Raw genomic sequence first — 21,375 nt, 5'->3', positions numbered from 1 at the left:
AAATAAATAGGTTATTGATTGATAATAACAATAAGCTGACTCCAGTCCTACCTTGGTGACCTTCCCTCACCCAACTTAGAGAAAACTCAGTTAGCATCTAATTATGGATCGCCTCACAATCCCACATATTAATGAGAGTGTGGCTGCACGGGCCTGGAGCTGCTGCCAGAGGAAGGAAGAGCCCAAACATGGTTGATCCCAGAGAAATCAGGATCTGGGACCTCTTGGCATGACATGGAATCACAGAATGGTTTGGGTTGGACAACTTAAAGCCCATCCAGTGCCACCCGTGCCATGGGCAGGGACACCTCCCACTATCCCAGGTTGCTCCAAGCCCTGTCCAGCCCGGCCTTGGACACTCCAGGGATGGAGCAGCCACAACCAGGGCCCCACCACCCCCACAGGGAAGAATTTTTCCCTGATGCTCAACCTAAACCTGCTTTCTGCCAGCTGAAAGCTTTATCCTGGTGCCCAACCAAGGCCCAGCGCCTGCCTTGTTCTGCAGGGTGGGAGAGGGAAGGACCAGAGCTCTGTAAGTGATACTTTAATTGCTTCAAGATGTGCCAGGATGTCCTGCCTTCAGCTTCAGCCTCACTCAGTGTTCCACGTGTGGCTCTTGGCTCTGCTTGCTGCAAGATATGGAATGGACAGAGCTGGCTGGGGGAAAAGGGGACTGCAGACGGTGGGCAGGATGGGGTTAAGGGAGATTTTCCTTGCCCAGGGTGGGCAGGCACGCTGAGTGCCCGGGACAAGGGGAGTTGCTGCAGGGGGATGCCCACAGTTAGAGGCTTTTCCCATTTAAGGCGGCACAAAGCCCAGCTGTGTCCCTGTGAGGGGCTGGGGACAGCAAACACATGATGCTTCCCGGGACACAGCTCCACGATATAAAAATCTGGATAAGGGTGTGACTGTGGGAACTGCTGCATGCGCCCGCCGGTTGAAAGGGAGGAGAAGATCTGTGGGGTTTTTAACGCCCTATTTGCAGAAGTGGGAACAGAGATGCTGATCCCGTGCAGGGCAGTGACTTGGGCAGAGATGTGGACGTGGAGCTGCTGCCTGGGCTGAATCCCTGCCTGCTTCCCTCGGCAGCTGCACGGCCGGGAGCAGCGCTGGGGCAACTGGGAAAGGTGATTGGGGTATATGGAAAGGTGATTGGGGTATAGGGAAAGGTGATCGGGGTATAGGGAAAGGTGATTGGGGTATATGGAAAGGGGATTGGGGTATAGGGAAAAGTGATCGGGGTATGTGGAAAGGTGATTGGGGCATTTGGAAAGGTGATTGGGGTGTATGGAAAGGTGATTGAGGTATATGGAAAGGTGATTGGGGTATAGGGAATGGTGATTAGGGTATATGGAAAGGTGATTGGGGTGTATGGAAAGGGGATTGGGGCATTTGGGAAAGGTGATTGGGGCATTTGGGAAAGGTGATTGGGGTGTATGGGAAAGGTGATTAGGGTATATGGAAAGGTGATTGAGGTATATGGAAAGGTGATTGGGATATATGGAAAGGGGATTGGGGCATTTGGGAAAGGGGATTGAGGTATATGGAAAGGTGATTGGGGTATAGGGAATGGTGATTGGGGTATATGGAAAGGTGATTGAGGTATATGGAAAGGTGATTGGGGTATATGGAAAGGTGATTGGGGTATATGGAAAGGGGATTGAGGTATATGGAAAGGTGATTGGGGTATATGGAAAGGGGATTGGGGCATTTGGGAAAGGTGATTGGGGTATATGGAAAGGTGATTGGGGTATAGGGAAAGGTGATTGGGGTATATGGAAAGGTGATTGGGGCATTTGGGAAAGGTGCTTGGGGCATTCCCGATCCCTCCGGCAAAGCCCTTCTCGCAGGGCCCCTCTGTGGCAGAGCCCCGCGCTCGCAGCCGCTCCCCAAAACGCCCCGGATCCATCCCACAGAATGGCAATTTGATGCAAATGAACGAATTTTTCGTGTCAGCACGGGCTGGGGGCTCTCTCGCTGTGACACCACAGAATGCCGGATAATAAACGCGGCAGCTCGTCCGGGAGGGGATGGAGCCGGGACCCCTCCCCAGAGCCGGGGGTGTGCAGGCTCCCCCTCCGCAGAAAGGCGGGCAGGAGCCGCGTTCTGCTCTCTGTGTGTGCAACCGCAGACCCGTGGGGTGGTTTGTGATGGAAGAAGGCGAGAGGGAAACTCAATCCTTCCATTTCCCGGTGGGCAGCGACACCTTCCACGACCGCAGGTCGCTCCAAGCCCCATCCATCCTGTCCTCGGGCCCTTCCAGGGGATCAGCGGGGCCGCCGTGCTTTGCTGGAGCACTAGCTCCACCTGCCGCCCCCTCCGAGCCCGGCCCGGTGCCGCCGAGAGCCCCCGCAGCGCTGCTCCGGCTCGGGGGCTCCGTGCCCGCCCCGCTCCCCGCGATGGGTGATGGCACCGAGCCCCCAGAGCCACCGGCCGGGCTGCCCGGGGGTGCCCGGGGGTGCCCGGGGGTGCCCGGGGGTGCCCACCCTCCTTCTCCCACCCTCCTTCTCCCCTCCGCCCACCCAGGGCCCCTCCAGTCCCACCACACCCCCGGTGGCCCCGGTTCCCCGAGAACAGCCTGTCCTGACCCCCCAAAATGAGAGCTGGGGACCCCCAGCCCGGCCCCACAGGGTCCCGCAGCCCCCCACGCTGCACAGAGACAGAAAACAACGACAGCGAGGTGGTTGCACACTTGCCATGTTCACAGTAGACTTTACAGGCAGTGGGGACATCCTCGGGGCTCTGGGGACATCCTCGGGGCTGTGGGGACATCCTCGGGGCTCTGGGGGCATCCTCGGGGCTCTGGGGACATCCTCGGGGCTGTGGGGGCATCCTCGGGGCTGTGGGGACATCCTCAGGGCTCTGGGGACATCCTCGGGGCTCTGGGGGCATCCTCGGGGCTGTGGGGACATCCTCAGGGCTGTGGTGACATCCTCGGGGCTGTGGGGACATCCTCGGGGCTCTGGGGACATCCTCGGGGCTCTGGGGGCACCCTCGGGGCTGTGGGGACATCCTCGGGGCTGTGGTGGCATCCTCGGGGCTCTGGGGACATCCTCGGGGCTTTGGGGACATCCTCGGGGCTGTGGGGGCATCCTCGGGGCTCTGGGGGCATCCTCGGGGCTATGGTGACATCCTCGGGGCTGTGGGGACATCCTCGGGGGTCTGGGGGCATCCTCGGGGCTCTGGGGGCATCCTCGGGGCTGTGGTGACCTATGGGACTCGTGGCCAGTGCCCGGCCAGCGTGGCTGTGCCCGCAGAGCAGGGGCAGCCCTGAGCAGCCAGGGCAGGACAGTGTCCCCAGGGCTGCTGCTCTGCCCCTATCACTGCTGGGCTGCCCTGGCCACACGTCACCACCACAGCTGGAAGGGGGGCTGCACATCCCGCCCCTCTCCACGCAGCAGAGAGGGATGGACAGACAGACGGATCAACTCCTGCCAGCCACGGGGACTGGGGAGCGGGGACGGGGAGCCCTGAGGTGCAGGAGCAGGGCAAAGGAGTGACCTGGCTGTTTGGTGGAGCCTCTCTGCCCTCCTGCCCTGCTCTGAGGGGGAGCAGCCCCCCATGGGCGCTGGTGGCCTGTCCTCACTGTGCAGGGTGACATTTGCCAGCTGCACCATGAGGTGACTCGTGGTCCCACAGCTCCCCTGGGTCACCAGCCTGGGGAGTCCCCCTTTCATGGAGGGGGGTCTGCTGGTGCTCCTGTCCTGTGCAGGAGCCCTGATCTGCCCACCCTGGGCCTACCCTGGCTTGTCCTCCTGTCCCATTCCTGCCCTGTGCTCCCCACTCTGCCCCTGTCTCCCCCTGCCATCAGCCCTAAACCCCATCCTGGCGGCATTGGGGGATTAGTGGGGTAAGGAGGAGGCTGGACAGACACAGAGCTGGGTGGGAAGGGGACCCCAACAGCTGGAGAGAGACCCCCCAGCTAAAGCTGGGCTCAGTGCCTAGCAGGGGAGGTGGCAGTGTCATGGGGCCACCCAGGAGACCTCTCTGGCTCTGCCTTCGGTGACAGTGACATCAGCCAGTGACAGCAGGTCTGGGCAAGCCGTGGCCACAGGAGAGTGAGCACAGGGCAAAGGCAAGAGAGAGCAGCCAGAGCTGGGCCCTGTTTGGATCTGCCCCCCTGACAGAGCTGCTGTGACCCCACAATATCACGGTCTGGGATGTCTTCCCAGATAAGCCAGCAGCACAAGCACAGCTCTGCTAGCACACAGGGACAGCTGGGCTCTGTCCCCCTGGTCATGGCACCCTGAATGCCATCAGTGCCTTGCCATGTGCCAACCCCCCAGCAGCGAGCCAGGGCCTGGATCCTTCACCCTGGCAGGGTCCCTGCAGAGGCTGGGGATGCTCATCTGGACAGAAAGCAAAGGCCAGGCTGTGCCCCCATCCCCTGTGACGCCCACTGCCCACCCCTATCCCTGTCTGGGCCCAGGGGAGCCCGCAGTGGGACGGTGACACAGAGCTGGGTTAGTCAGGGCCACGCTGCCAGCAGAGGCTTCCACATGCACCAGGCACAAGAGAAACTGTGGAGAGACACAGTGGGGGAAAAGAGAGGAGCCCAGGAGCACCAAGGCTGGGAGCAGCACGAGAACATTGCCCATGACAGGTGACCTGGGGCCTCAGGAGAGCCCCGAGCTCAGGCTCATGGCAACAGCTTTGCTCTGTGGCTGAATCTCTTTGCAAACTGGGTTTGCTGGGCCTCTACAGCCATTAATGGCTTTGGACTGTCCTATTGCCACTCAGCCTCTTCTCCTCATTGTGCCACGTGAAATTTGTTGGAAAACAGGCCAAGAGGGAAATATTCAAAGTGCCCCAGGCTGAGCATCTCTCTTCTTTGCCATGGTACCAAACGGGAGCCAGGGATGCTCAGCAGCACGGAAAATCGAGTGCTGCAGGTAAGTCCAGGAGGAGCCACTGTCACTTGTCATGGCAAACAGCACCCGAGAGGCAAAGTGCAAAGAGAGTTGTTAGTAGCAAGAGAGAAACAGTCAGGGAGGATTAGTACAGTGGGAACAGAAGAACAGGTTAGTAACAGAAGCAGGGCGCTGGTCTGCCTTAGAGGACACACACACTGCAAGAGAAATGAAGAGAAAAGCAGCAATGGTTAGTTTGTTTAATTCAGTTCAGGAATGTGTTAGTAACAGAGATCTACTGGCTTAAAAAGGAACTGAAAAGCTTCTGCTGATAAAACCGTTTTAGGCTCCTAGTCAGCAACAGGCTCCACAGGCAGAGCTGGGCAGGGCGTGTGGGGAGAAACCCTCTCCTCTCCTCTCCTCTCCTCTCCTCTCCTCTCCTCTCCTCTCCTCTCCTCTCCTCTCCTCTCCTCTCCTCTCCTCTCCTCTCCTCTCCTCTCCTCTCCTCTCCTCTCCTCTCCTCTCCTCTCCTCTCCTCTCCTCTCCTCTCCTCTCCTCTCCTCTCCTCTCCTCTCCTCTCCTCTCCTCTCCTCTCCTCTCCTCTCCCCTCCTCTCCTCTCCTCGTGCTGCCGAGGGCTGCTCGGGCCAAGGGCTGCTGCTTCCCTTTCCTGCCTGGGGAAGGGACTGCTGGTTCCCTTTCCTGCCCAGAGCAGGGGATGCTGCTCCCTTCTCCTGCCCAGGGACCAGCAGTCCCCTTCCCTGCCCAGAACTGGAGCTGCCTGCACATGCAGGAGCTGCCAACACCACTCCTGGGCAGCCAGTCCTCTCTGCAGGGCTGTCCCTGCCAGCCCCTGCCTGTGCAGCCTGGCACTGACACCTCCAAAGCCTTTTCCCAGCTTTTCTGTTCCCCTTTAAAGGCAGCGCTGCTGCCGTGGTTAGTGGGCACGAGGCAGGGCTGCTGTGGGTTAGTAGGGCATGCGCTGGGCTGGTTAGTGGGTTAGTCCGTGTGCCAGGGGCTGTGGCAGCCCCAGGGAGGGCACAGGGGGCCCAGCAGGTTAGTAGGTTAATATTGGCAGCATGCAGAGCCAGGCCTGCCAGCAGCAGAGCTCTGGCTCACAAGAGCAGGAGGCGGTTTTGGTATTTGGGGAGGTGTTAGTGGAGGGTTTAGCTGGTGTAGCAGAACCTGTCCCTGAATGAAATGCTCAGCAGGCTCCTGCCCCTCTGATCCCTGCCAGGGAGGTACCAGAGGCCCCTCACAACATGGGCTTCCCACCCCTGGTGCTGGGAAAGGTGAGAGACAGGATGCATGGAGAACACAGCCCCAGCAGTGCCTAAAGGACCCCAAAGGAGCTCAAGAAGCAGAGGAGGAAGAGTGAAAGAATCACTGCTGGTATCTGGGGTAAGGCTGCAGCAGAGAGCACGGAGCTGCTCCAGGGCTGCCCCAGCTCCCACTGCACGTGCAGGTCCAGCAGGGAAAGCCACCATGCAGCAAAGGTGACCCACATTTTACCCCCTCCCCATCAGGAGCTGCCTCTCCATGGGGCTGAGCAATGCTCCAAGGGCTGCACTGTGCCCCAGGAAACAGGGCTGGGATGGGGCACTCAGGAAAGCCTCTGCCCTGTGTGCCTCTGGGTCACCTCCTCCCACAGCACGAGCTCCTCTGGTCCCCAAGAGACACTTTTCCAGTTTGGACTTCAAGGCTGTAACACCTGCCACGAGCTGTGTGTGCCCCCAGCCCACTGCAGCCTGTCCTTGTCCCTGTGTGGGGACACGGGCCCGAGTGGTGCTTGGTAAGGACAGGGTCCCACCCTCACAGGGCACTGCAGAGGCCATGGCAGCAGGATTCACTGCCCAGGCTCCACACCCCAGGTGTTCCAGAAAGCCAGAGGGAAGGGCAGGGTCAGTGGGGACAAACAGAGCCCCTGTGGGCTCTGTGCCCGTCGTGTCACCATGAGGAGCTGGCACAGCTCTGCCCCCACTCCCTTTTCCTTCTCCCTCCTCCTGCTCTGTGCTCAGGGCAGGGGACAGGCCTGGGGGCAGCAGTGGGAGGCAGGGACACCTCAGCACCTTGCAGGAGAACCGTGTGCATGCTCAGCCCCGTGTCCTCAGGTGTCACCAGAGCCATCTCCTGGGCCATGTCCCCCGCAGTGGCCGGGCTGGTGGCTCCACGCCACGGCAGAGGGTACCAGGGTGCTCTGCTGGGGCCAGCCCGGCTCTGGCATCGTGTCCTGGTGGTGATGGCAGCTCCCGAGCCTGGCTCCCCTCTGGACATGGTCAGTCTGGCCAGGCAGGAGCTGGGCCATGCCCCTGGGGTGGTGGCACTGAGGAGCAGAGATGCTGTGAGACCCTGGGCTGTGGCAGCCACCCCCTCCCCACTGCTGGGCACACAAGGGGGACACATCCTCTCATGCAGGGGGCCCTGGGGATGGTGTGAACCCCTGCACCCCCCTGGGGCCTGGGGAGAACCCTCCAGGAGATGGGGGCCTGAGGAGGGAGGATGATCCTGACTGCCCAGCACCTCCCTTCTAATGAAGGAGTGGAAGAGCACAGGGCTGCCACCACTTGTGTCCCCTCCCCAGAGTCCTACCTGTGGTCACCAGCTACAGGAGTGCTGTGCAATGTCCCCTGTTCCACGTGGCTCTGTGGGGCAGCGAGGGGACTGTGTGAACAGACCTCAGGTCAGTCATTAGCAGCTGCAAAAGAAACAACCAACGCAGCAAAGGGAGAGAAACAGGGCACCGTCCTCAGGCAGGGCCCTGGCAGGAGCCTGGCAGGAGGGTTGGGCACAGACCTTCCTGTCCCTGTCCCCTTGAAGGCTGAAGGAGCTGAGCCAGGCACAGGGGGGGCACATTGGAACCACCACACCAGAAATGGTGGCAATGCCCCAAAGTGTCCCTGCTGCCTCCAGTGAGGTAATCAGGGACTGATTGCCACTGCCACTGCCACTTCTGCTGCCACCTCTGCCCCTGCCGTGGGGCAAACTGAGTCTGGGACCCTGTGGTTCCACAGGCACTGGTTAAACTGGGTCAACTGGTTATCACAGAAGTGCTGTGGTGGCTGCTGCTCCATCTCCTCGGGGACTTGGGGACATGTGGCATCATCCAGCCCGTGGCTGTGCCCTGCCCTGCCCTGCCCTGCCTGCCCGGGCAGACCAGGACAGCAGCGGGTCCCGGGGGATCGGGGCTGTGATGACTCTGCAGTTCAGCTGGAGCCGCTCCTGCTTCTCACAGCTCGCTGTCACCGCAGTGCCGGCAGGACAGTCCCAGCCGTGGGGACAGCACGTCCTGGTGGCGTTTGCAGCCCAGCCGCGGTGGGAGCAGCGGGAATGGGCTGTGGAGATGGCACCGAGCATCTGGCACACGGATCCCCAGCTGGATCTGGGCGGGAGGCGCCTGTGCTGGGGCGGGATGGCCTCTGCGGCCTGGGAATGAACATCCCAAGGGGCAGGGAGGGAAAAACAATTTTGGGCAGACTCGTCTTGGGCATGGGCTTGAGCTGCCTCTGCCACACTCGTGGGTGGCACATACAGTGGCCCTGGGGCTGGACACCCGAGTTAAATGGGGCTAAACCCCCTCCTCGAGTGGGGAGAGAGGGAGGAAGAGGAGCAGAAGCTCCACTGCGGGCAGGAGCAGGGAGATGAGGGCACAACAGATCCCAGAGAGATGATCTCTGGCATGTGGCATCCGGGCACCCTGAGCCGCCAGATCAGGGTGGGCAAAGACCCCGGCCCTGTGCTCTGCCAGCTCTGCCCGACCCTCGCTGCCATCCAGCACAGCCCAGGCTCCGGTGCTGCTGCAGGGGTGCCAGGCACTGCTGCCTTTGTCTGCAGCCCTGGCAGAAAAGGGGTGTCAGCGTGTGAAAGGTTCCTTGCCAGCCCGCAAAGCCTGAAAATCCGATTATTTCTGGGCTCCTCCTGGCTCGCAGGGCAGGACCTACCCGCACACACAAAAGGCTGCGAGACAATGAGGGAGAGAAAATGGCTCCGCAAGAAGAGCATCTGCCAGGTTAACATCTGCGGAGGGGAGGGAAGGGCTGGGCTGTGCCCTGGGGCTGCTGGCCCTGCCTCGCCTCTAACCCCCGCCTGGGACCATCAGCTTTAGGAGAAAATGGGGGCTTCGAGACAAAGCACTAAGCCAGCATTTTTGGCTACAAATCCTCCCAGGAGCATTGAAAAATCAGGCAAGAATCCATTTACCTGGCAGGAGTCCTATTCTTGATGAGGATTCTGGAAAAAAAAAAAAATACAAACCAGCAGTGCAGCAGTTAGCTCTGATTTGGAGAGGGGGCTGCAGTCGGTGTCCGAGGGGAGGGCCTCAGGACCGGGATCACCGGGATCACCGGGATTACTGGGATCGCCCGCCGGGCCGGGATGTGCCGGGAACACGGAGCGGGGTGCGCGGCTGCTCCTGCCCTAACAAAGGGAGGGGGCCCCGGCTGTTCCCCCCAGGGAAGGAGGAGATCCTGCCGGGAGGGGCCTCTCCTGGCGTTATTTACAACCAGGGAATAATATATTGAGAATAGGGGTATTTTTGGGGGCGTGGAGGGGAGGCAGCAGCCTCATCCGCCTGCCCCCCACCTCCCGAAGCGACACCCGCAGGACCCCCCGAATCCCGGGGTGACATCGCCCCCGCTCCATCCCGGAGGTGGGGCGGCCCCACCGAGCCCCCAGAGCCCATCCTGGTCTGCAGGGAGCAGAGCCGTGCCCGCGGTGCGTTACCTGCCCCCCAGAGCCCATCCCGGCCTGCAGGGAGCGGAGCCGTGCCCGCGGTGCGTTACCTGCTCCCCAGACCCCATCCTGGCCTGTGGGGAGCGGAGCCGTGCCCGCGGTGCGTTACCCGCTCCCCAGACCTTATCCCGGCCTGCAGGGAGCAGAGCCGCGCCCGCGGTGCGTTACCTGCCCCCCAGAGCCCATCCTGACCGGCAGGGAGCGGAGCCGTGCCCGCGGTGCGTTACCTGCCCCCCAGAGCCCATCCCGGCCCGCAGGGAGCGGAGCCGTGCCCGCGGTGCGTTACCTGCCCCCCAGACCCCATCCCGGCCCTCAGGGAGCGGAGCCGTGCCCGCGGTGCGTTACCTGCTCCCGGGGGGCCGGGCTGGGGCTGGGGGGCTCCGCTTCCGCTGGCTCCTGCCCGCCGCGCCGCTCCTTTGTGCTGGAGCTTTCCCAGAGCATCCCCGAGGAAGCGGCGGCCGAGCAAACTCCTCCTCCAGCAGCCCCCGGCCCCCCCGGCCCTACCTACGGCGCAGGAGGATGCTGCAACTCGCATGAAATTTTAACGCTGGAAATGCGGCCGAGCCACCTTTTCCCCGCATCGCTCCCGCTGCGGGAGACCCTGGGGGCTCTTTTGTCGCTGCAAATGCCGCTGTCACCCTCTGCCAGGCATCGTTTGCCGTGACGGCTCGGGTGTGACCCAGGGGACGCGGGGCAAGGGGGATAAGGGTTGTCGGACCCCAGGATGAGGTGGGGACGGATGGCACACGGAGCAGCCCGGCTTGGGGACACAGCTCCCCTCCCGTCCGGGGGTTGTGACAGCCCCTCCGCAGCGCTCTGCAGCTGCTGGGCTCCCGCATTGTTCTCCAGTCCCCGCCGGCTCCCCGGGGAGCCCTGGTCTCGCCGCCAGCTGCCCACCGTGCCCGGCCATGTGCTGGTCCCGCTCCCGGAGCCCGCGTCCCCCCAGGGCTCTGTGCTGAGCAGGGACAGGGGGTACGCAGGACGGGGGGTGACAGAAACTCCGCTCTGCTCCTCGGGTCTCCCTGGCTGCCGGCCCCGGATGGGTTTGCCCTGGGGCGCAGGAGGGTTTCATTCAGCCCATCCCACAACTTTTTGTTTCTTCTTCTATTTAGGCTTTTTAATTGTGATTTCCTGCGGAGAGAATCCCTTGCTGGGCAGCATTCCCTTCGCTGGTGGCCTTGCTGCTGCAAATGTCATGCATGGGACATTTTCACCACATCAAACATTTCCTCCAGTGCTCTTCTGAAATGAGGATTTTTTTTTTTTTTTCCAGAGCAGCCTTTCCCGGCTGTATTTCCAGCTTTGGCTGCACACTGGGTGTGTGGGAGTGAGGGATGGGTGCTGGGATGGGTGCAGGGGTGTGTACAGATGGGTGAGAGTGCTGGGATGGTTCTGCATGGATGCAGGGATAGGTGCACACTCGCTTGATCCTGCAGCTCCTTTCAGCTCCTGGCAGGTGCTGGAAGAGCAGACGGTGTCTGTGGGGTGGTGGGATGCGGGGGTCCTGCAAAGCCCCTGCACCTGGGCAGAAAAATTCCCCTCCACCTCATCCCTGCCCCGGGAGCGGCATCACTCCCGGCCGCGCACCCCCGTGGCCCTCATCCCCAACTGCCAGCGCCGCCTTGGACAAGTGAGCCTTTATTGAGCTTTGTCCCCGCTCAGGGGACAGATGGGGCCCGGGCGGGGGGGCTCGGGCAGCGCGGTCACTGCTGGACCCTGCGGATGGACTGCACCTGGCCCGTCTGCGCGTGGGACCCCCACTCCCGCACGTGCTTGTACTCGCCCGCGGGGCTGTCGCTCTCCAGCAGGTACTGGAAGCCCCGGTAGCCCGGGTACTGCGAGCAGACCCACCTGCGACAGAGCAGAGAGCGACGGTGACCAGGGCTGGTGGCACCACGGAGCCCCCGCAGCTGCCGGAGCATCCTCGGCCCCACTGCCTGAGCATCCTCGGCCCCACTGCCAGAGCATCCTCGGCCCCACTGCCTGAGCATCCTCAGCCCCACTGCCTGAGCATCCTCAGCCCCACTGCCAGAGCATCCTCAGCCCCACTGCCGGAGCATCCTCAGCCCCACTGCCGGAGCATCCTCGGCCCCTCTGCCTGAGCATCCTCAGCCCCACTGCCTGAGCGTCCTCAGCCCCTCTGCCTGAGCATCCTCAGCCCCTCAGCTGGAGCATCCTCGGCCCCACTGTCACAGCATCCTCTGCCCCACTGCCAGAGCATCCTCAGCCCCACTGCCGGAGCATCCTCAGCCCCACTGCCTGAACATCCTCAGCCCTGCTGTCACAGCACCCTCGGCCCCATTGACAGAGCATCGTCGGCCCCTCGGTCACAGCATCCTCAGCCCCCCAGCCAGAGCATCCTCAGCCCTGCTTCCAGAGCATCCTCAGCCCCCCTGTCAGAGCATCCTCAGCCCCACTGCCAGATCATCCTCAGCCCCACTGCCTCAGCATCCTCAGCCCCACTGCCAGAGCATCCTCTGCCCCACTGCATGAGCATCCTCAGCCCCTCAGCCAGAGCATCCTCAGCCCCACTGCCTGAGCATCCTCAGCCCTTCAGCTGGAGCATCCTTGGCCCCACTGTCACAGCATCCTCTGCCCCACTGTCACAGCATCTTCCGCCCCACTGCCTGAGCATCCTTGGCCCTACTGCCTGAACATCCTCGGCCCCATTGTCACAGCATCCTCGGCCCCGCTGCCAGAGCATCCTCAGCCCTGCTGCCAGAGCACCCTCAGCCCTGCTGCCAGAGCACCCTCGGCCGGCTGCTAGAGCACCCTCGGCCCCTCTGCGCGCCCCGGGTACTCACGCTCCGGAGCGGACAAGGAAGGAGCCCACGGTGCTGCTGCCCCATCCCAGGGCGGGCAGCGAGGGGCAGTCATCGCTCATCTCAGCCCGCTTGCCCTGGAAGTTCTCCTCCTCAAAGAGCATCAACCTGCTCCGTCCGTGGTCCTGCGGCCGAGACGGGCACGGCTTTGGCACTGCCGCCGTGGCCAGGGGTGGGCTCCGGGGGTCGCCCCGCGGGGGCAGCCGGGGCGGGGGCACTCACGGCACAGGCGATGGGGCGGAATGAACACATCCTCTCCACGTGGTAGGCGTTGCTGCCGCTCCACGCCTCCCAGCACGGGTACTCGCCGCGCTCCAGCACGAACTGCTGCCCCTGGAAGCCGCAGTGCTCGAAGCCTGCCCACCTGCCGGGGCGGGAGGGGTGAGACCCCCGGCGTGCCCACCGCCCCGCTCACAGCCGGTGCCCAGCGGTGCCCGCTGGAGGCAGCTCGGGTAGCAAAAGGCACTGCTCCAACCCCCCTGCCATCCGTGGGGTCCCGCAGCACCGGGGGGTGGCAGTGCCCCGGGACCCCCACTCACGCCCCGCTCTCGATCTTGCAGGAGCGCACGGTGCTGAAGCCGTGCTCGGGGGTGCTGTAGCAGTCGGTGGTGAACTCGTGCTTCTTGCCCTGGAAGAAAGGCTCATCCCACACCACCATCTGGGGGGGATGGAGGGAGTCAGGGGGCTCTGGGGGTGCAGATATTGCAGCCCCATTCCCAGGGGTTCACAGGGCATGGTGCTGGTCCTGCCCAGGCTCCTGTACCTTCCAGAGGCCGGAGGATTTCTTGCAGCGGTGGCTCATGGTGGCTCTGCCAGAGCACAGGGGAAGGGCACGGTTCAAGCTGCCTCTGTGCCCAGATGAAAATGACCTCAGGAGCCCTTGTTGTCCCCTTTCACAGCACTCTGGGGGACAGCAAGGGGGTTGCTCCACGCTGGAGCAGATGAAGAGCTCTGTGGCTCTCCCTGCCCAGCTGGAGCTGCCACCAGGGCCATGTGGAGCAGCGGGCACCTGGCCCAGTGGGCACCTGGCCCTGGCAGACGTCCCTGCCCGTGCCCAGGGAAACTCCTCCTCCCACTGGCAGCTCCCTGAGCCAAAGCCCCGGTGCTGGCAGGGCAGTGCTGAGCTGGGAGCGCTGCAGAGTCAGCTGTGCCCACAGTGAGCATCAACACCTGCCACTGCCACAGACAGGGACAGCCCCCAATCCCCCAACCCCCACCACAGCTCCCAATGCCAAGGAGAGCTCTAGCCCTGGATCTGGGATGTTCCTCCACTGTTCCCACAGCTGCTCACTCCCAGGCCCTGCCATGGGCACAGGGAAGCTGCCCCAGGCTCCAAAGCTTACCTGGGGTGAGGCACTGGTGCCCAGGGAGGTGACATGTCCAGCAGCCTCCAGCTGGGTTTTTATAGCCTCCAGATAGAGACAGAGCCCAGGGGAGCATTACTGAAACCCCTAACTCAGCACATGGTGGGGAGGAGGGACTGGCCAGAACAAAGGCACCGTGTCAGAGACGCTGATGAGCCGGGACATGGAGCTGGCCCACCAGGCACGGGCTCTGACCCCCACCCCACAGCTCCAGGGCTGGGGCATCGCCCCCAGGCCCTGCCAGCATCCTGCCATCTGCCCTCCCTGGCATGGGGCTGGGGCTGTGTCCCAGCTCTGGCAGCGCTCCCCCTGCCCGCAGGCAGCGCTGCCTGCTCTGGGGGTGTGGGGAGGTTTCCTCACCCCTTTCTGGGAAGTGGGAGGAAGGACACGTCTCCACTTGCTCTCCCTGCACAGGCAGAGCAGCTCTGCCCTAAATCCAGGGTGGCTGGTTGCAGGTTGGGCACACAAGAGCCATGGACACCAAAAGAAGTGGGGAGCAGGGGCATGGAAAGTGGTGGTGGGGGTATAAAAGGCACGGGAGGGGCTGGAGGTGCAGGTCATGGCTTGGGAAGAGCTGCAGCAACCTCCTGCCTCTGTGTGCTGGATAGATTCTGCTGCCACCACAATCTGGGGACCTAAACACCTCACAGTGAGCCACACACCTCACAAATCATCCTGGGGTGCTGCCAGAGCCCCACAAAGGCTGGGCAGAGGCACCCAGCCAGCCTGCCCCTCAGAGCAGGCAGCAGGCAATGGAGGCTCTTGAGCCCAATGGGAAAACCCATGTCCGCAGGGAGTGCTGTGTTTTGGGACAGACTTTGCTAGAAAACTGCCGGGAGGCTGAGCCAGAATCCCCCTCATGCAGCTGCAGCAGCCCTGTGAGCCCCGGGCACCCTGGGGGAGGCAGAGCAGGGCAGCTGGGGAGGCTCAGCACAACGGGCTGCCCCAGGGCACAGCAGAGCTGCACGGGCTGTCCCTGCCACCTGCAACCCCAGCAAAAGCCCTCTTGGCACTGGCACAATTTGTCCCTGGCCTCTCGCTGTGGCCTGAGCTAAACTCAGCTTGTGCTGGCCACCAGCACAGTGACCACCACTCACTCACTGTCCACGCCGTGTCCTGGCAGTGTGACACAGTCACTGGAGCCCCCATGGTGGCACTCAGTGCCAGGCAGGGATGCAGCAGCAGGAGATCCACAGGCAGAGCAAACCCTTTTGCCCGTGCCCTCTGTGGCCACACTGTGCCAGCTCTGTCCATCTGCTGCCAGGGCTGTGCTGGAGCTGTGCATCTCTGTGCCAGGGAGGGATGGTGCAGTGAGGGCACAGGGTCCATGGCAGGGCAGAGATTTTGTGTCTGGGGGGCTCAGGAATAGCCTCAGATTGATCCCTGCCACAGCCCTGACTCAGGGAAGGCCACGGGGATGCTGAATGCTCAGTAAGGAGCAAAGCAGCCTTCAGGAGCAGAGCTCAGCCCCTCTGAGCTGGTTTCCCAACACCCAGGTTCAAAGGTGCTGGGAACTGGGAGAGGAAGCAGAGTCAGGAGCAGAGGGTGGGTGAGACTTGCTGATTAATGCCCAGGAGGCACAGGGGAGGCAGCACAGGGAGAGCACCCATGCTGGCTCTTGGGGGGAGAGAGGGCAGATTAAATTAGAAATCTGGATAAAAACCATGGAAACAAGCACAAATTGAGATCATGAATCATAAAACACTGCTCAGTATCAAGGTGAGAACCAGACTGAGCCAGTGCCCAGGGTGATGGGGCAGCAGACCCCACGCCCAGCTCTGTCACGGGCACGGGACACCTCCTGAAAAACCTCGGGAAAAGAAGGGATCAATACATTCTTTTTGTCGGGGATTTTGTGCAATGGCCCAGAGGGTGCAGCTGGATCCCACCACTGCTGGGTGACACAGGAGAGGAACAAAAGAGGAGGGCAGCACACGGGGCTCTGAGCCCTGTGCCCGCACACCCCCAGTGAGGCACTGCTGGTGCTGGATGCTGCGGGAAGCTGGGGGTGCTGGATGCTGGGACAGGGGTGTGGAGGTGCAAAAAACTGATCAGAGGCTCAGAGGGACTCAGGGGAAGGTCCAGAGAGTGGGGGAGATGTGGCACCAGAGCTGCTGCAGAGACTGGTGCCAATGCATCCCTAACCAGCCACCCCACAGCCCTCCTGCACCAGTCAGACAGAGCTGATGCCCCAAAACCATGACTTTGATGGTGGCAGAACCAGGGGTGGTACGGGGTCACCACAGCACGGGGAAAATGGGCTAAAAAGCAAAGGAAGAACCCTGCCAGCGAGCAGGGATGTTCCCAAGAGAGAACAAACACTGTTTCAGGCACTCAGGTGGTTCAGAAAATGTCAGCTTCGATTACACATCGCTTGGAAAAATCCTGACTCCTGAAGCATTTCGGAACACTCAGGTCTCGCTTCCTGGCATCTCCAGGGCAGCGCTGTGGGCACGGGGCGATGCTCAAAGCATCCGAGAGGTTCAGTGTTTGGAGGGGAGCACCGGGCACAGCGGGGCTGGCAGCGGGGTGTCCCTGCGGGCCCGGGGCGCTGGGCAGGGCCGGTGTTCCTGGTGCTGAGCCGGTGCCGGCCGGGCCGTGCCAGGGCTATATATGCCCTGCCGGGGCGGCCGCACGCGGGGCAGCGGGTGCCGGGCGCGCTGCAAAGTGGCACGGTCAGGTCTTCTGTTGTGCCGGGGGCACAAAGGAAAGTGCTGGGTTCAGCGGCTGGGCACGGGGCCGGGGAGAGGCTTCCAGCTCGCCCAGCGCTTTGCAGGATGTGATGACTGGGCGGCCGCGCAGACACTGATGAGCTGGCAGTTCCTTTGTGAGCCCGCCCGGGGGTCTGCCCTTGCCAGGCTATAAAGTGGGGGCCTCGCGGCGCCCCGAAACACAAGCCCGCTCACTCCAACAAGAAGCAGCAGCTGCCCAGGTAAGAGGACAAAGTCCCTGGACACCGGGCTGCAGAGGACCCGAGGTGGGGAGAGGGAAACTCAGGGTCTAAGCCGTGGTCACCGCTGTGGTGGTCACGTCTGGGAGCACATCCCACTGCCCTCCACTCCCGGGGAGCTGCTGCTGACACTCACCTGTGGGGCCACAGCAGGTGCCAGCTGCAGGGCTTCAGCAGACCGGGGCTGTCCCCTTCCCACCCCTCACATGCCATCCCGGTGCCCCCCGGGCTCCCAGGTGCTCCCCGTGCGGGATGGCCCCGGTGCCCGGCACAGCATCAGGCCCCATGCCCGGGCACTCCAGGACCATGCTCAGGGCTCTCCTGGCCACAGGAGGAGAGTGTGGACTCCAGGACCTCCTGTGATCCCCTTGGTGAAGGCAGGATCCTTGCCTGTGCCTGCTGGAGAACCTTCCAGCATCTCCTCTCCTGGCCCTGCCCACCCACCCCATCCAGATGTTACCCTTCCTGGGGCGGGTTGTGGGTGCCCACATCCATTCCTCCCTCTAACCTGCTGCTGGTGCCCTGTCACAGACTTGAGCCCACCACCGCGATGTCTGAGACCACAAAACCCGCTGCTCCCGGCCAGGCTGCGGATGACAAGGAGAAGGCAGCTCCTGCTCCAACCCCATCCCTCGACCCTGCTCCTGTCGCAAACAGCAAGGGCGAGGAGCCCTCCCCAGAAGCCTTCAGGGTAAGCCCTGTGGCTCCCCTCGTGTGCAGGGACACGCTCCGGGCTGAGGGACAAGGGCAGGAGGACATTGTTCCAGGGGGAAGGACTGTGGCACTGTGGGTGATGCCATCCCTGCTCTGTCCCACAGCAGGCACGGGATTTGGGCAGATGCTGCAGGAGGAACAGCCTGAAGGTGCCTTGGCCAGGACAGCTTGTTGGGGACTACAGGCTTGGGAAGTGCTCTCCCCTGGGTTGTGGTGTCAGGGCTGGCTGCTGTCACCTGCTCCCTCTGGTCACCTCCTGCATGCAGGGGTCCTGTGGGGAGGTGGAGGGGACACTAGGGGTGGCAAGGCCAGCGCTGAAATGCCACAGTGATGCCAGCATGCCACTGAGGCACTGCAGCGGGGCTGGCACGGGAGGGTGAGTGATGCAAGGGCTCCGGTGACACCGTGCCAGGCTGAGAAGGCCAAGGTGCAGACGGAGCACCTGGAGAAGCAGCTCCTTCCCACCACTGTGGGCACCAGCAGCAGCAAAACCAGGGGCAGATGAGGCCATCTTGGAGCAGGAACAGCTGTTGGGGCATGCCCATGCACAGAGCCCAGCTCAGCACGGGCAGGCACCACATCGGAGAAGCTGCAGGAAGGCTTGGAGAGCTGAGGGGCACACATGGAGCAGAAGGCTCAGGCACTGGTCACCCAGCACCAGCCTGCCCTCCCTGAGCGTGCCTGTGCTCATCCAACCCTCTCCTTGCACCCCCAGATTGTTGTCTTCGACCAGGAGAACTTCCAGGGCAGGCAGATGGAGTTCACCGCCGAGTGCCTGAACCTGGCTGACCGTGGCTTCGACCGGGTGCGCAGTGTCATTGTCACCTCCGGACCGTAAGTGACCCCAGCCATGGAGGGGGCTGGGACCCTGGGGATGTTCCTGGTGGCTGGGAACAATGTGATGTTCAGGGACATTTCCCTGAGCACAGGAGCACAGCAGGCATCCTGGATCTCCTTTGAGGACGACAGGAGGGCCAGGATGGGTGGGAAGGATGCCAGGGCCACATGCAAAGCAAAGGGGACCAGAGGTGTCCGTCATTTCAGCCACCTGGAGCTGTGCATGGAACACAATGGACCTGCAGATTTTAGAGAAGTCAAGGTGAAATGAGGTGGGATCCCTGGGCCAGGATGGAGCAGGCAGCAGGGACAGGCAGGGACAAGCACTTGCCTGCACCCAGGCAGCTGAGCAGCAACAGGGGGCTGGGCAGGTCGCAAAGCCGTGGGAACTGTTGACACAGGCAGGGACAAAAACGATCCCCAAAGCAGATAACTGGGCAGACAGATGATCTCCATGTTGAAAGAGCATCCCACCGTGCCGTGCCTGGCTGGAAACAGCGTGGCCAGGAATGCAGGGGGGCTGGTAGAGCTGTGGGGAGGATGCACAGGACATGCATGGCTTGTCCTGACAGCATCCCTGAGGGTCTGGGAGGGTGACCTGGAATGACACCATGCAGCACCTTTTTTATTAGGAATCCAGAATATTCTACTCTTCTTGAAACAAATGGGGGATGGAGCAGCCTGGAAGGAGCTCAGATACCTGGGAAGGTGCAGAAAGGGTGAAATTGGGAGGACAGAGATCTTGGGTGTTATTGGGGTCCTTAGAAGCTTCTTGAGAGTCATTGATGGAACTCTGCACCCAAAAATGTGCTTAGAGGAAGATGAAAGCAAAACAACAAAGCTGAGCTCTAGCAGGCAGCTTGAGGCTATGCAGCCTGGGGTACCTGAACACATCTCCTGCCAGCAGGAAAACCCTGCTGGCATCTGCAGGAAGAGCTGTGCCGCAGGGAAAGGGAAAGCAGCAAATGCAGGACTGTTGTGGTGCTGGGGGCTTCTGGAGCCCCACACCCATGACATTCCCAGCATTCAGCACCTCGTGGCTCTGCTGAGGAGGTGACATTGCAGCTGGGTGAGCCCCACACCCAGCAGTGGGATGGGTGCCAGCGCTGGCTGGCACTGGAGCAGTGAGGCGTGCGGGGTGCCAGGATTACACAGCCCAGGCATGAGGGACAGAAGAGTCCTGAGCTGATTCTGTGGGGCCACCAGCTGTGCAGGGGTCCTGCTGCTCCCCAGCTGAGGAAGAGGAGCACTGTGAGTGCTGGTGCCTGCTGCAGGTTTGGACACTCACACACCAGTGAGCTTCCAGCCGAGAGCCCGTGGATCAGCGCTGGCTCTGCACGGGCTGCAGTGCCTGGGCTGGGAGAGAGGTGGGAGCAGGGTGGTGGGGCCACAGCCTTTTTGGAGACCCCTCCACTGTCCTGCAAGCTGGCTGAGCAGGAGGGGAACTGCTGGGTGGCACCTGACCCTCTATTTGCCCACCTCTCTCCCCAGCTGGGTGGCCTACGAGCAGGCCAACATGCGTGGGGAGATGTTCATCCTGGAGAAGGGCGAGTACCCTCGCTGGGACACCTGGTCCAGCAGCTACCGGAGCGACTGCTTCATGTCCATGCGTCCCATCAAAATGGTGAGTGCTGGGGGGCAGAGAGCCTGGTGGGATCTGCCCAGGGCTGTGTGCTCGATGCCTCGCTGCAGCAAAGCTCCAGGGATTCGGCCACACTGCCCAGCACCCTCCCTCTGTCATCTCCAGGAGGCTGAGGACCACAAAATCTCCCTCTACGAGTCTGCTGACTTCAAGGGCAACAAGATGGAAATCCAGGAGGACGACGTGCCCAGCCTCTGGGCTTATGGCTTCTGCGACCGCGTGGGCAGCGTGCAGGTGCCCAGTGGAACGTAAGCTGGGCTGCAGTGGCAGCTGCCTCGTGCCAGGCTCCCTATCCTCCCTAACCAGCTGCCGTGGGCTCTCAGGCAGCCAGAAAGTGGTGGCATGGCTGTTTCTGGTGGTGTGGCGGTTTTGGTTAGCATGGCTGTTTTGGGTGGTGTGGCTGTTTTGGGTGGTGTGGATGTTTCTAGTGGTGTGCTCTGTCCCCCAGAGGTTGGTGGCCAGCACAGGGAGGCCCCACCAGCCCCCTGAGCACTCACCAGCCATGTGGCTGCTGCCTGGAGTGGCCGACCCCGCTCAGGTGCCCTGTGTTTTCTTTCCCCGCAGTTGGGTCGGGTACCAGTACCCTGGCTACAGAGGCTACCAGTACCTCTTTGAGACCGGAGACTTCCGACACTGGAACGAGTGGTCTGCCTTCCAGCCCCAGATCCAGTCCATCCGCCGCATCCGGGACATGCAGTGGGACCAGAAGGGCACCTTTGTCACCCCCGACGCGCCCTCCGACTGAGCGTGCTGCCTGCTAGCTACGAGTCCCGGGCCCCGTGGGGCACCCCCGCCTCCCCTCGCGCTCGCCTGCCCAGCACTTTCCTTGTACATTGCACATTCCCTGGATGTACTCTACCTTGTGAGGCAAATTAAAAAAAAACCAGAAGATTAGAACTGCTCGGGGGTCCGCGGTGTATGAATTGCGTGCTCGGGATGGGCCAGCCTCGCGCTGGAGCGGGGTGGGACACGGGGGAAGGGGGTTTTGCCAGGGAATTGGTGTCGTGCAGGGACTCCCTGCGCTGGGGCTGGGACACAAGAGACCCTCGGTGCGGGGGAAGAGGATGGCAAAGGGTCTGCAGCCTGACCCCAGCAGCGCTGGTGGGGACCCTCTCACTTGGAGGACTCGGGGTGCCCCGAGAGCCGCGGAGTCAGGGCAGGTTCCTGCCTCTGTCCATGGAATCAGAGCGGGCTCGCGGCTCTGTCCATGGAATCAGGGCGGGCTCCCGGTTCTGTCCACGGAATCAGGGCGGGCTCCCGGCTCTGTCCATGGAATCACGACAGGCTCTTGCCTCCGTCCACACTTGGGGGATCAGGGGGCTGCGAGGGGTCCTGGGTCCCTGCCCGCGGGATCCACCTGGGCACTAATTAACAGCCGATATCGCAGTCAATCAATGACCGATTCACTTTCAAGGAGTTTTTTTCCCCCCTCGGACGCGGTCCCTCCCCCCCGGGCACTTCTTTGCGGCC

General features: G+C 62.3%; 2 protein-coding genes and 1 long non-coding RNA gene across 3 annotated transcripts; 1 reads left to right on the top strand and 2 right to left on the bottom strand.

The window, feature by feature from the left end:
- Positions 1–5,441: 5,441 nt before the first annotated feature.
- LOC131091187 (uncharacterized) lies at positions 5,442–10,038 on the bottom strand. The gene is made up of 3 exons (XR_009115358.1): positions 9,922–10,038; positions 7,438–9,075; positions 5,442–7,171 (listed from the first exon to the last, which is right to left on the bottom strand). It is a non-coding gene; the product is annotated as an uncharacterized LOC131091187 (long non-coding RNA).
- Positions 10,039–11,279: 1,241 nt separating this feature from the next.
- Positions 11,280–13,200, bottom strand: CRYBA4 (crystallin beta A4). The gene is made up of 5 exons (XM_058037140.1): positions 13,162–13,200; positions 12,938–13,056; positions 12,621–12,762; positions 12,381–12,523; positions 11,280–11,427 (listed from the first exon to the last, which is right to left on the bottom strand). Exons 1-5 carry the CDS (start codon positions 13,198–13,200, stop codon positions 11,280–11,282), a joined length of 591 nt encoding a protein of 196 aa, XP_057893123.1.
- A 4,062-nt stretch (positions 13,201–17,262) lies between these two features.
- CRYBB1 (crystallin beta B1) lies at positions 17,263–20,650 on the top strand. Its single transcript, XM_058037095.1, has 5 exons — positions 17,263–17,403; positions 18,142–18,260; positions 19,755–19,887; positions 20,011–20,153; positions 20,470–20,650. Exons 1-5 carry the CDS (start codon positions 17,263–17,265, stop codon positions 20,648–20,650), a joined length of 717 nt encoding a protein of 238 aa, XP_057893078.1.
- The last annotated feature ends 725 nt before the right edge of the window (positions 20,651–21,375 follow it).

Source organism: Melospiza georgiana, chromosome 18, assembly GCF_028018845.1.
Source record: "Melospiza georgiana isolate bMelGeo1 chromosome 18, bMelGeo1.pri, whole genome shotgun sequence".
Taxonomy (NCBI): domain Eukaryota; kingdom Metazoa; phylum Chordata; class Aves; order Passeriformes; family Passerellidae; genus Melospiza; species Melospiza georgiana.
Note: the sequence above shows the minus strand (reverse complement) of the source record. Positions and strands in the feature narration are given on the sequence as shown.

What these genes read in the sequence shown, in the direction of transcription:
- CRYBA4 (XM_058037140.1), bottom strand. Translation starts at nt 13,200, where the DNA reads ATGAGCCACCGCTGCAAGAAATCCTCCGGCCTCTGGAAG. An exon ending in TGCAAGATCGAGAGCGGGGC is followed by an intron (nt 12,763 to 12,937) that starts GTGAGTGGGGGT and finishes CCGCCCCGGCAG; the next exon opens with GTGGGCAGGCTTCGAGCACT. An exon ending in TTCCTTGTCCGCTCCGGAGC is followed by an intron (nt 11,428 to 12,380) that starts GTGAGTACCCGG and finishes GCTCTGTCGCAG; the next exon opens with GTGGGTCTGCTCGCAGTACC.
- CRYBB1 (XM_058037095.1), top strand. Translation starts at nt 17,263, where the DNA reads ATGTCTGAGACCACAAAACCCGCTGCTCCCGGCCAGGCTGCGGATGAC. An exon ending in GTCATTGTCACCTCCGGACC is followed by an intron (nt 18,261 to 19,754) that starts GTAAGTGACCCC and finishes CTCTCTCCCCAG; the next exon opens with CTGGGTGGCCTACGAGCAGG. An exon ending in GTGCAGGTGCCCAGTGGAAC is followed by an intron (nt 20,154 to 20,469) that starts GTAAGCTGGGCT and finishes CTTTCCCCGCAG; the next exon opens with TTGGGTCGGGTACCAGTACC.